The sequence below is a fragment of the Quercus robur genome, chromosome 7 (assembly GCF_932294415.1).
Source record: "Quercus robur chromosome 7, dhQueRobu3.1, whole genome shotgun sequence".
NCBI classification, from domain to species: Eukaryota; Viridiplantae; Streptophyta; class Magnoliopsida; order Fagales; family Fagaceae; genus Quercus; species Quercus robur.
The window spans coordinates 41,311,635-41,326,546 of NC_065540.1; the positions used below are offsets into that span (position 1 = coordinate 41,311,635).

The 14,912-nt window shown below is 32.2% G+C and overlaps 1 protein-coding gene across 1 annotated transcript; it reads right to left on the reverse strand.

Moving 5' to 3' along the window:
* Nucleotides 1-4,378: 4,378 nt before the first annotated feature.
* On the reverse strand, nt 4,379-6,127 carry LOC126691419 (basic blue protein-like). Its single transcript, XM_050386467.1, has 3 exons — nt 6,059-6,127; nt 4,783-4,957; nt 4,379-4,575 (listed from the first exon to the last, which is right to left on the reverse strand). Exons 1-3 carry the CDS (start codon nt 6,125-6,127, stop codon nt 4,379-4,381), a joined length of 441 nt encoding a protein of 146 aa, XP_050242424.1.
* Between the last annotated feature and the right edge of the window lie 8,785 nt (nt 6,128-14,912).

The following is a 14,912-nucleotide window of genomic DNA, read 5'->3' on the forward strand; positions in this document are numbered from 1 at the left end:
GTCGGAAGTCAACCTGGAAATTTGGAAGGAATAGATACACCGAAAGGCTTTAGATGGTTGGGATACCAAAAAAAAAAAAAAATGTAATACCAACCAACAAATATCATATTAGATCGCAACCCATTATAGAAAATCCACAAAATCAACCATTTAAACCAGAGAAAAAGGAAGTCATGAAGTGAATTTCTTGCAGATTAAGTTCGACCAAAGAAAGAATACTCTAAATCTTTTGGGAATGAAGACCAAATATAAGTATAAAAGACCTCAACTCAGTTGAAGTGAATTCAGACAGAGGAACCTCTGAATCTTTTGGGCATGAAGAAGCATCAAATAGGAGCATTACTAATGAAAAAATGAGATACAAAACCCAACTACAAAAATAACTAGAACCCCAAACCCAAAAATAAACACATATTTCTATCTTCAACTAAACAAATCTCAAAAACCCAATGAAATTTTGAAACTGAGCCAATGTAATTGATAAAAGAAATAAAGCCTGGAAAAAAAAAAAAAGTACCTGAAAGCATTAATTAGATCTCAAATCGGTAAAAATAAAGCTCTAATTGCCAAGTAAGAATCAAACCTAATCATAAAAAATGAAAAATTAAATAATGCCTAAATCAATGAACAAAATTTAGAAGAAATCCCTGTGAAAATCAAAATGTAAACAAAGAAAAATGCAGATCAATAAGAGTGGTGGATTGGGTTCCAATAACTTTCTTTTTGGGGCTTTGAATTTGAAGCAAAGAAATAGAAAGAAAATGTGCAATGCAACTGTTAGAGAGAAAAGGGTAAGAGATATATTGTTTTCTACCAGAGATGGTGGCTAGAGATTAATAAGTGTTAGAGATAGTGAAATTGAATGTTACAATCTGAAGTGGATGTTGGCCAGAGATGGTGGCCAGATATTAAGTTGTGGGGAAATGTAATTCTATAATCACAAGTTTGAGAATTCTCTAATGCTATTTATGTCACTTTGATTCCAAAAAAAAACTAATAAAGTGGTGGTGTCAGTATTAATGATTTTTACCATATTACCTTGGTGCTTATGGCAAAGATGTTGGCTAATCTCTTTACTTAACCATAAAAAAAAGTGTTCATGGATCACTTAAATGTTGAAGATTGGCAAATCCCTTATTTGGTGTTTATTACCAATGAATGTCTTGATAGCAAACTTGATAGCAGCGTTTTTGGAGTAATTGCCTAATTGGTAAGCTAGGCACAGAAATGTTATATGATCATTTTAACCATGGATATTTCATATATCTATTAGAAAGACGTGATTTTGGTGAAAATGGAGGAAGTGGATTTGGATTTCTATTAGGAAAATATGGTACTCTATCAAGGTTAACAAAAGCAAGTTGAAGGAGGAAGGATCACTCTTATCAAAAATACATTATCTAGACTACCAATGTATTTCTTTAAAAAAATAAAAAATAAAAAATTATGTATTTCTTTCAAATTTTTTTATTATAAGTATATTTTATTTCAATTTTGATGATCCCTATTCATGTTGCTAATAGATCAAAAATTAATAAGACAACTTAAGGGGGCTTGGATGAACCTAACAACTTTCATTTAGTGGACTATGGATTGGTGTGTTCCTTATTAAACTTGGGAGGATTGTGCTGCATAAGTTTAGTACATTTAATCAACCTCTTCTAGGGAAATGATTGTAGGTTTTGAATATAGAGGGATTGAGGCATCTCATTAAGCAAAATATGGAAATCATTCAGAGGGGGCAATAGATGCAGCCAGGGAGTCACATTGGGTGGCAGAGTACTAATGGATGTTGGAATATTTTTCTCAATATAGCTATTTTTTTATCAGTATTGTATGTGCAATGGTAGCTTTTGAATTAGTTGACCATCTTATAATTCCGATTTCAGCACTTACAATCTCTTTTAACAGATTATTAAACAATCCAATACCCATACCACCCATGCACTTCCGAGCTTTAATAGGAATTCTATCAAACCACATAACTTTTCTGTTTTTCATCATCTTCCTTAACGTGTCCTTCAACTGTCCCAATTCTTCATTCGAACCTATGATTTCAATAGAATTAATAAGTTCTCCCTAATTTCTTGCATGAATTAAATAAAAAATATTGTCAAAATAGCTTCTTCAAAATAGTTTTCTTTAAGGAGGTGTTACCACATAGGAAAAAATGCCCATCTAACTTTTAGCCATGTTGTTCAAACATAGAACAAAATGAGATAAATCAAAAAAGAGGGAGATAGAAATCTGAAGGTCAGCCCCTCTGTCAAGCCAGCTTCCTGCCAACGTCTACCCTCCCACCACTGACTAGCCAAGACTACTAACAGTAAGTTGTCCTCTTTATTTTTAAATTTCTGCATTAAATATGATCTTTTTTTCCCCTATAATAGTTGGATAGATCTTTGGGTTATATGTAGCTTTGATAAGGTATTTGCATTATTTTTTTTTTGAGAAACCAAGGTATTTGCATTATGATGGTGGTATATTGGTTAAAACATATAGGAATAGAATTGAAGTCGGTGTTGTGACTAGCAAAAGAAACAAGATACGCTCCACACCCCTTAGCGGCAGCGCATCCCAAGTGGCAACTACATCAGGTCTCTTTGACTCACAGAATCCACCCCCTCATCAAAGCCCTGCTGACTGCAATGCTGAATGGAGAATGTTTTTGGCTGAAGTCCTGTATGTCTTCTTTCCTTGGTTTGGATGAAATCAGAATTTTTTTAATTTTTTAATTTTTTATAAATTTGATAGGAATTACAGACTCCTTTAGACAAAGATACATATATTTATTGAAGTTAGTACAATCTTCGGTTATGGTTATAACTCCTATTTTGGTTGTTAACTTGGGACTGTTTTCAATTGACAAGTAGGACATTAACAAATATGTTATTTGTTCTTTATGAGATGTATATGTGTTGATAGTGATTTTAATGTTGCAGAAGCCATTGAGAGTAGGAAATAATCCTTAAAATTGCTTCTAATATTGCTGCATTTGGATTATTTAAAAGTCATATAGGCATGGCTTTATGCATAAATTTGTGATGTTTCTTTTGCTGCTTTTACGTGTTTGAGCTTTTGACATCTTAATTTTAGATTAAATGATCTATGAGATTTTTCTCTTTCGTGTATGTGTGTGTTTTAATGTGCTATAATTCTTTCTAAGGATGCTTATCGCATGGTACAATTCAAGGGTTGTAGGCCTTTGACAAGGTAAGGGATTAATGTAGGCACCGGCAATTCTGAGCAACTGAAAGATTTCATTATCAAAATCTAACCCAATAAGAGATTTATCAATGAAATTGCACATCAAAGAAGAGCAAGTCAAAAGACAAGTAATCCAATCAATGTAACTCCCATCCAAATGGTTTGAATAATTATTTTTATTTGAATGGGTTCCTTTCCTGTAATTAGCTCAAGAAGCAGAATGTCAATATCATAGACATCCTTTTTGAAAAAATCCAACTCCGTAACTCCACTGCCATCAAGAAATCTATTGCTCAAGTCATTGTCACTTGAGTTCACAAACATTAGTCCTCCTGGTTCACATAATAGTTAAATCCATTACTCAAAACTCATCTACAGGCTTTAGTAATAATGGTCAAGATTTGTGTGATCCTCTCATTGGGTTGAGACTTGAGACCCTTTCTTGGGGTGGCTCCTTCTTTAGAACCTACAATTGTCCCTCTTCTTTGGGACCGTCCTTTATTAATTGGCACTTAGCTATATTAGTGAGTTATCTAATCACAAATGCCAAAGGGGGGTTTGAAAGGCATCAAAGTGTTAACTGTTAAACTATATTATTAATTTTTTGATGGAAAAAAAAAAAAAAAACTATATATATATTTATATAAAATTTCTATATTTTAGTCATTCTATTATTATTTTTTATATAAAAAATACGTTTGTATTAAATGTCAAACTCAACTATTCTCAAAATAAAGAATGAGTATATCCATCATAATTTTGTAATAAACAAACTTGAAAATGGAACTTTCCATGAAGCAATGGATATTTAAAATTATGATAAAGAGAGGGATTAAGCCTGATATATTTAATTACATACACCACCCTTTTGTTTGGATTTGACAAAGATGGGAAGGATAAGTCTGCTTTGAAGGTTTTTGAGGAGATGAGTATTGTTGGTTACAAAACAAATATTTGCACCTTTAATGCCCTAAGACGCATGGTAACTGTGGAAACCAAAAATCAGTCGAATAATTTCTTTTGCTGCACCATATATCACAGTAAAAGCTAAGCAAAACTTCATAAGAAAGTGCAAAAATAAAGCAATATCTCATATTCAAGCATATTAGAAATGAATTTTATTGATTATTCCATTGCATCTTGACAACATCTCAGAACGTTTTGTTTCAGATTACAATGCGTTGACAGCTATTTTCATGTTCTTTGCGCAATGCCCCGGAAAACCGCAAATGAAATAGTTTCCTCCTTGCACAAGCTTGATCTGATCACTTCCAGATTGAAATGTTTGCCCTGATGATGCCGTGCATGTATCATAACCATTTTTACCTACACCAACCACATTGTGGAATGCTGGGTTGTAGTTGAACACTGTAACATGAAAACAAGAAAAATAATAAACCTTAATAGAAAATCGTCAAACATTATGATAGAGAGTGGATACTGTTGGATGTGAAAACAATCTATACCCATAATTATAATGTTAAAGAAAATGATAAAAAAAAAACTGGTCAGAGATTTACCAAAAAAAAAATGGTGATTGAAAAAGATTGAAGTTATATATATATTCATATTTACCGAGTACATCCCCAGCCCTAAAGGTCTTTCCATTAGGCCAACCCACAACATTGAAGGTCCATCCACCAGCATCTCCAACAGTATAGGTTGCTGCCAAAACGTTACCACAGTGAAGGAGCATACCCAATAGCAGAATTGAGACAACAATTGCACTACCTCTTCCCTGGGGTGCCATCTTAATAAAAAAAAAATTCCCAACGAAGAGAAATACTCAAAGATAAGATAGAGTCAAGAATGGAGGATACCTTGACCCTATAGAAATGTGCGTTTTATAGAGTTTTTGCGATTAACTTTTTTGTTGTTTTAGGGATCAGTCACCAAATATGGTAATGAAGGTGACAATCAGAGTAACATAGAGATAAGGATGGATCTATAGAAATGTGCATTTCATTGAGTTTTAAAACTTTTTTAAGGGACCAATCACCAGATGTGGTAACAAATTGAAGGTTTACTTTATATTTGGTTGCTTATTGTATCATGTCACAAATGGATAGTTGAGATATGAGGGATTTGAACTGTGGATGATTGCTTTATAGAGTTTTTGCCACCAACTTTTTTGTTGTTTTAGGGATCAATCACCAAATATGATAATGAAGGTGACAATTAGAGTAACATATAGATAAGGATGGATCTATAGAAATGTGCATTTCATTGAGTTTTTTAAATTTTTTAAGGGACCAATCACCAAATGTGGTAACGAATTGAAGGTTTACTTTATATTTGGTTTTTTATTGTATCATGTCACAAATGGATAGTTGAGATATGAGGAATTTGAACTCTAGATGATTACATTGAAAAGGATGAGAAGTACCAACCATTTTAGCTATAAGACTTTTGGTTGATATCATATAATATGTAATCTAATAATAATAATAATAAATGATATAATAAAAGTTGAGTTACACATTGTATGACATGTTTCTATACATGGACAGTTTCAAAAAATCCTCCCTCCTTGTATTTTTTGTTAAAAAATAATAACAATTTTGGACAAATTTGATGCATCCATTATAGGTGTACCTATAACAATAGTTTTAAAACCGCCCCTACAGGGTATTTAGGAAAATAGAAATACATCCTATACTAGCGGTTTTAAACTATTGTAATACGTACTGTCTATGCCTGCGCTTTTAAAACCACCGATATAAGTCATTTAAGAATATAGAAATAAGCCCTATACCAACGTTTTTAAAACGCCGTAATAGGCCCTTCTTGTACCAGCAGTTTCTAAAACGCCACTACAGGGTATTTAGGGAAATGGAAATTCATCCTATACCAGTGGTTCTAAACCGTTGTAATAAGTGTTGCCCATGCCTGCACTTTCAAAACTGCCGATATAGGGCATTTAAGGATATAGAAATAAGCCATATACCAATGTTTTTAAAACGTCATAAAATACCTTACCTACAATTAATTCTTTAAAATACCGTACGGTGCGTTTGGAAGACTCACTTTCATCAAAGGTATTTCTATAAAAAACACCAAGCCGCTTATCCACACACACACACACACACACACACACACACACACAAAAAAAAAACACATACACACACACACACACAAACCCTAAAACGCAAACGCCATATTTCCCGATCGAAATTTCAGACTCACTCTGACTTCCACTTCTTCGCTGCAACTCCATAGACACACAAATCAGAATACCGTGTTCCAAACCAACAAGCATATGAAAAAAGGAAATCCAAAAGGAAGCAAAAAAAAAAAAAAAAAATTTGTTCGTCTTCTGTAACAATGAAAATTGAGAAACTTTGTTCATCCTCTGCAACAACAGGCGATTCAAAAGCAATTTAGAAAATAATTCAAAAGGTAGGGATTTTTTTCCTCTTTTTTTGTTTTCTATTCAATTACCATTTGTAGGGTTTTGAAAAGGCTACCTTTTTCCTTAATTTCCAATCTATTTTTACAATTCCTTGAGTTCTGTTTGTTCAATTGTTGTATTTTGTTTGGTAGTTTTTTGTTATGTTTGTGCTTTTTTTGGTTCACCCCTAAAATTTGAATTAATTTATGCTTTGTGCAAATCTATGTTTTGTTGAATCGTTCGAGAGAGAGAGAGAGAGAGAGAGAGAGAGAGAGAGAGAAACAAACAAAAACAAAAAAACATTGAACTATTAATTACCTTTCAAATGGAAACAACCCTTGATCTTAATAGTGATATTTCTAACATGGATGGTTTAAAATCTGAATGTTTGGAGAATACAATCGCCTTTGTTGGATTTAGTTAAATATTGTCTTGCCGCACTACTCAATTTAGGTTTAAGGTCTGACTACCTTTTTCCTTAATTTCCGATTTATTTTTACAATTTCTTGAGTTATGTTTGTTCGCTTGTTGTATTGATTAAATTTTATTTTTGTTTGGAAATTTTTTGTAATGTTTGTACTTTTTCTGGATCACCCCTAAAATTTGAATTAATTTATGTTTTGTGTAGATCTATGTTTACCCTTGACTTTAATAGTGATATTTCTAACATGGATGGTTTAAAATCTAGATGCTTGGAGAATACAATCGCCTTTATTGTTTTCCTTTTTGATATTTAATTTTATTATTATTTCTCTACTGATATATGTCTCTATTGATATTTATTTTCATCTTTTTATTTAAGAGAAAGTAGGAACTGCTTTAATTTTTTTAACCCTATTTCCAGTAGCCTTATAGAAGGTTGGAAATCTCCTCAAATTTTTGTTCACTATGCTTTCTAATCAATTTCACTTGTTTGTGTTTGTGTTTGTGTTGGTGGATTTTTGAGTCATTTTACTTTGTAATAGTGAGGGTTGTATAATTGCTGATTACAATTTCAAACCATATGTGCATGCACCCAACCTTTGGTGAGGGTCGTCCCTAGCATAAAGTGTTTCATGTATAGTAGCTGTTGATTTTTATAATTCACAAAATTTATCATATGTGCATGCACCCAACCTTTGGTGTTAGTTTTCGAGTTTTTATTGAAAATTTAGTTTTGCGATTCAATGAACTGCTCAAATGTATTTTTTTATTGAGAACCATCGAGGAGTGTACCAATTGTAGGTTTCACAATAGTAACTTTTTGTAATACAATTTCTAGAATTTCGAATCCTAACTAAATTTTAATGGTTGGTTATCTTTTAAACTTAATAATTACATTATAATTTTTGAGTTTTTTATTTTCTCTCTTACCAATTCTGTTATTTGTAAGGGGGAGTGAAATTTTGGAATTTTGAATATTTGCTCAAGGTCATTTTTTGTTTTCCATGAAGAGTTTGTTAATGACCATATTTATGAGACAGATTCTTTAAGTGACATGCATGGTTTGTGTGAAGGGAGTATTTTCCTGCAATTGCATTCTTCATATCTGCTTGGTTCTTTAATCTTCTTCTTCAACTATTTTTTTAAAATTATTATTATATTTAGGGATTCTAATCATAGTATACTTTTGACAGTTCTATTATTGTTATGAACTTTAGTATGTGTGTAACTAACTTTATCCTATTTTTTGGTTCCTAAGTTATTTGCTCTCATTTTTATTTTCTTTTTAAAAATTTTAATATGTAGTGTAGCCTATGTCCTACTTCTTTACATTTATTTTCCTCAACTTTCTATTCCAAATTTCTATAATCAAATATTTTCTTTTATCCCCTTCTGAGTCTAAATGGCCTTTTGTATTAAAAAGAAGGCAACTTCTAGTGTCTATTTACTTTTTTGAATCTATAATTTTTTTTTATGTCTCTGTTTCTCCATTGCTTTCTTTGGGGCTTGATTTAATTTTTATTTGATTTAAAGTTTGGTTGAGTGGGCTGTTAGGATATGAGTTGCATTACTACATAATGCTTATCAATTTAAACTCTGCTCCTGCAATATGCCTTAATGGCTATTCTTTTTTTCTTTTCTTTTTTTAAAGTAGAATTACTTCATGCTTCCTGAATTTCATACGAAGAAATTTAATGACTAATTGATATTACTTGAAATTGATTTACTTAATATTAGATTTCTTCCCTTTAAAATTCGTATGGTTTTTATTTTAGACTTGCTTGAATTAGTGTAGGATAATTGTGGCTATCAGTACATGAGGTGAGATTAGCCAAATAGGCAGTTTGCTTAGCTACAAGTTATTTGATTAGTATGAACTTTAAGAAAATTGGAATCATCACTGTAATGGATGGGCATTTGCATGGGAAATTATAGGTGAGACATCATCAATACTTCGAAGCATAATAGAAATTATTATACATGGGGGAATATTACTATAAAACTAGTGGAAGCAGATGGTAGATTAGTGTTATGTTTTATTTCAGTCTTCCTTTTTTACATTTTTTTCTCATAAACTATTTTTAAAAATACCATTTAGAGGAAAGAAAAGAAGAGTTCTCTTGCCGTTAGAGACCGAGAGGGAGATTGAAGAAGTTTGATATTTTTAATTTGATTTTGATTGTCAATTTGTCACTACTACAATTATTGTTTCTTTATGTCTTATTGTTATTTCCTTTTATGTATGTTTTGATCTCAAATTGGATTAAAATTATAGGAATAAATAATTGTGTTACCCGTGTTCGTAACATTCAACACCCATTGGCTCTTCTTGCACCGGCACGGAAAGCTTCTCGGTTTAGTTCTGCTGAGTCGGTATCTCCTCTGCCCTTGACTGAGAATCTTGTTCGGCCTTGTTGTTCACCTTCCTCGCGGAAAAGTACCCTGGCACCGTGACTGTTTTCTTCTTCGAAGCCATAGAGTTTGATTGAATTTCCACTACACAACCTATAAAAACAGTTTCCCAAAACCCTTGAACAAAAACCCCACAAGCCAAGGAATACACGTGGTATCCCCAGGAACCTAACATCACCTTCACAAGAAGGGACGAAACTAACAGCATAGACAAACTCTCCTTCAGACAGAAGGGACAAACACTTCTACTGTCCAAGGGAAGACCCGGCTTCCAGAGAGACAGAGGGACTTTTGTTCACTTAAACTTTTTGATATTTCTTAATTACTTGCATAGTGGATTCTTTTTTTTTTTTTTTTTTTTTTTGATAGTTACGACATATAAAAGATTTAAATTCTAAATATATTCATTGAATATAATAGAAGATGCTAATAAAAGGTGAATTTTATTTTTATGACATAGTGACTCAAAACTATGTAATGTTCACAAAATAAAACAATAATAATAAAGACACCATGATACTAATCATGAAAATAGAGAGAATTTTGATTGTATTAAATTTTCTTTCTTTTTGATATAATTGATTTGTAAGATAGAGAATGATTAAGTATCTTAAAACTGAAATAATAATAATAATGAAATGAAATGAAAACTCAATAGAAAAATAATGGAATAAAAAATTAAAAAATTAATTTTTATATAGGAGAAATCAAGAAATTATTTGAATTGTTATGTTGTTGTAAGTTGTAACATAATCCCTATAATTAAAATGACTTTTATTCGAATGGTAGATCATGGAAAATTCAACTATAATGTTTGATTTCTTCATAAGGAAAAAAAAAAAACAAGCTAATTTGTTCACAACCTCTAGTGTTTGATGCCCTGGTATCTGAAAATCCTCAAACAAAATTTTGAAAAATCACCACCAATGAAATTAGTATTTGTTAATTGTAGTGTGATCCCAGATTGTGTCCACGAATATGAGATTGTGGTGTTACTTAATGTGATGAAATTCAATGAGCTTAAATTAAACTTGGCCTATTCATGAAAAGAAAAGCTTGGCCCAGCCCCCATGTTGGAATCCTGGCTCCAGTCATCTTTGTCAATACCAATTCAAAGTGGTTTCTTTACTTTCATCCAATTTTCCATCACTTCCTCACATAAATAGGTAAAAAAATCCAATGGTCAAATTGATATATATACAAGTATACAAGTATAAAAGCAGCAACAAGTTTATTGACAAATTGTTTTACAACTATCGACATTGCATGTGATTGGTACACAACAAAAGAGGACTTCTATTTAAACCAGATTTAGAACAAAGTCCATCATAATACAAACCCAAGTTGTCATAGAAAAGCAAATTAAAGTCCTATTGCATTCCAGCCCTTTTCCTAGCCAGGGCGTTTGCACACTGGTTAACTGCTTGGAAGCAATGATTTTATTCTTCACCATAGTATCTGACTAAGGAGGTTCCTGCAATTCGCAGTAAGAGATACATGAGAAATACTATTGCAAGGAGGCCCACCAACACATTCCACAACCACTTTTAGCATCAATCTCAACTTCTATTAGCCAACAAATTTAAGTTAAGACCCATAACTCCATATCTACATTAGAAGCTACAACAATAGCTAGTGTGTACCCTACAATGAACAATGAACAATGAACAATCCATTTATCAAACAAGAAATTCAGAGAGCTATTAGATCCATCCATTTATTTAGTCCCCTTAATGAATACACTTTAACCCTTTCTTGATGGCAGTCCATGTTCCAGAAAAAGTTGATTGGGGTTCCTATAATTACCACTAAGAAGTAAGAACCATGGCCCAAAATTTATCCTTTTGAACCTTTAATTTCCAATTTAACTTTAGCTAACAAGGATAAATTTTTTGGTTTCAGTGCTTGGAGGCGTAAAATCCCCTCATTCTTAGGCCTAGTGATTTTTTTCTAAAAGACAAGATGTAACTTGAGTTTCTCCTCAGTTGATCACCAAACAAATTGCTACTAATTCTATCCAAGGAATCAAGATCCTCCGTTGGTGGTAGGACACATTATATCACATAGGTAGGCACAACATCAAGGTCTATTCTACTAGCAAAGGAAAGTAGATGACCTTTCCAACCAGTAAGTCTACCTTGAACTTTCTTGATCATAAAATAAAAATCTTACTTCATGGATCCCCAGAGTTTCAAGGGGAATCCTTTTCCCAGATTTGGTCTAGAATGAAAGTTTAGACAGCTTCAAAACTCTTCCCTCCTTATAACAAGAACATTTTTTTTATTTATTTTGATAAGATATAACAAGAACATTTTAAGAGGAATAAAATCTAGACTTCCCTTGATTCACCTTCTGCCCAGAGAGATCACAGAACACATCTAATACTTCTTTTAGACCCTGACAATTTTTCCGATAGGCTTTGGCGAACAAATCCAAATCACTTGCGAAGAATAAATAGCTTCAATCAAAATTTGCTACCTAGCAAGTTGTGAAAAAGGTTACTCAAATTTTTGACCTTATTATCATTTATGTAAAAGTCTGTCCGCAATCCAACAATCAATCAATCAATTCAATTCAATATCTAATTTAATACTATATATAAAAGCAAAAGCCTTTTCTTGCAATTAAGAAGGTGTTGCCACGTTAGGAAAAATGCCCACTTAAAAAACAACCACGTTTACAATTAAAAAGCAATAAATTATATTGGTTGGCAACGTTAACACACCGTGTGATAACCTCTCACTCTCTCAGTATAAAAATGAAAAATAACCAGTCAGAATACAATTAAGTGAGCGTTTCGATACTCCCTACATTTGGCGCTTTTTGCATTTCCAGTTTTTTTTTTTTACCAGCGCTTGGTGCATTGTTCATGTCCCATGAACAGTGCACCAAGGCATATGAATAGTAATCACAGAGTGAACAATAACTTTTTTTTTAATATTTTTTTCAGTTTTTAGTTTTCAGCAAAATAAGCAGTATCCAAATAGACCCTAAAAGGCTTGCAATACTCCCAAAAAATAAAAAACGCATATACATAGAGAGAAGGCGAGAGCTTGTAAGCCATCAACCGTTCCATCTCCAGACTTAGAGCACTGGAACTTCAACCACATGGAGAAAGAAAAATCTATACGCATCAACACCGTTAGGCTATATATCTACCACCATCAGATCGACGGAACGGGCTCTGATACGTTTTTCTCCATTTTTTAAGATTTGGGTATGGTATATTACTTTTTATTGAGTTTTTTTGTTGGATACGTTTAGATTTGATCTTCGTTTTGATTCTTTTTTGCTTTGGGTTTTTGGGTTCTCCATGAAAATGTTTGTTTTCTCAAAAAAATTTTTCCCTATTTTGGTTTGATTTTTGTTTTGTACTTACCATGCATACTCTCTCTTAGTCGGAAGTCAACCTGGAAATTTGGAAGGAATAGATACACCGATAGTCTTTAGATGGTTGGGATACACAAGAAGAAAAAAAAATAATTAAAAAAATAATTAAAAAACCTAAGTAATACCAACAAATATATTAGATCGCAACCCATTATAGAAAATCCACAAAATCAACCATTTAAACCAGAGAAAAAGGAAGTCATGAAGTGAATTTCTTGCAGATTAAATTCGACCAAAGAAAGAATACTCTAAATCTTTTGGGAATGAAGACCAAATATAAGTATAAAAGACCTCAATTCGGTTGAAGTGAATTCAGACAGAGGAACCTCTGAATCTTTTGGGCATGAAGAAGCATCAAATAGGAGCATTACTAATGAAAAAATGAGATACAAAACCCAAATACAAAAATAACTAGAACCCCAAACCCAAAAATAAACACATATTTCTATCTTCAACTAAACAAATCTCAAAAACCCAATGAAATTTTGAAACTGAGCCAATGTAATTGATAAAAGAAATAAAGCCTGGAAAAAAAAAAAAAAAAAGTACCTGAAAGCATTAATTAGATCTCAAATCGGTAAAAATAAAGCTCTAATTGCCAAGTAAGAATCAAACCTAATCATAAAAAATGAAAAATAAAATAATGCCTAAATCAATGAACAAAATTTAGAAGAAATCCCTGTGAAAATCAAAATGTAAACAAAGAAAAATGCAGATCAATAAGAGTGGTGGATTGGGTTCCAATAACTTTCTTTTTGGGGATTTGAATTTGAAGCAAAGAAATAGAAAGAAAATGTGCAATGCAACTGTTAGAGAGAAAAGGGTAAGAGATATATTGTTTTCTACCAGAGATGGTGGCTAGAGATTAATAAGTGTTAGAGATAGTGAAATTGAATGTTACAATACTGAAGTGGATGTTGGCCAGAGATGGTGGCCAGATATTAAGTTGTGGGGAAATGTAATTCTATAATCACAAGTTTGAGAACTCTCTAATGCTATTTATGTCACTTTGATTGCAAAAAAAAACTAAAAAAGTGGTGGTGTCAGTATTAATGATTTTTACCATATTACCTTGGTGCTTATGGCAAAGATGTTGGCTAATCTCTTTACTTAACCATAAAAAAAAGTGTTCATGGATCACTTAAATGTTGAAGATTGGCAAATCCCTTATTTGGTGTTTATTGCCAATGAATGTCTTGATAGCAAACTTGATAGCAGCGTTTTTGGAGTAATTGCCTAATTGGTAAGCTAGGCACAGAAATGTTATATGATCATTTTAACCATGGATATTTCATATATCTATTAGAAAGACGTGATTTTGGTGAAAATGGAGGAAGTGGATTTGGATTTCTATTAGGAAAATATGGTACTCTATCAAGGTTAACAAAAGCAAGTTGAAGGAGGAAGGATCACTCTTATCAAAAATACATTATCTAGACTACCAATGTATTTCTTAAAAAAAAAAATTATGTATTTCTTTCAAAATTTTTTATTATAAGTATATTTTATTTCAATTTTGATGATCCCTATTCATGTTGCTAATAGATCAAAAATTAATAAGACAACTTAAGGGGGCTTGGATGAACCTAACAACTTTCATTTAGTGGACTATGGATTGGTGTGTTCCTTATTAAACTTGGGAGGATTGTGCTGCATAAGTTTAGTACATTTAATCAAACACTTGAAGGGAAATGATTGTAGGTTTTGAATATAGAGAGATTGAGGCATCTCATTAAGCAAAATATGGAAATCATTCAGAGGGGGCAATAGATGCAGCCAGGGAGTCACATTGGGTGGCAGAGTACTAATGGATGTTGGAATATTTTTCTCAATATATCTATTTTTTTTATCAGTATTGTATGTGCAATGGTAGCTTTTGAATTAGTTGACCATCTTATAATTCCGATTTCAGCACTTACAATCTCTTTTAACAGATTATTAAACAATCCAATACCCATACCACCCATGCACTTCCGAGCTTTAATAGGAATTCTATCAAACCACATAACTTTTCTGTTTTTCATCATCTTCCTTAACGTGTCCTTCAACTGTCCCAATTCTTCATTCGAACCTATGATTTCAATAGAAT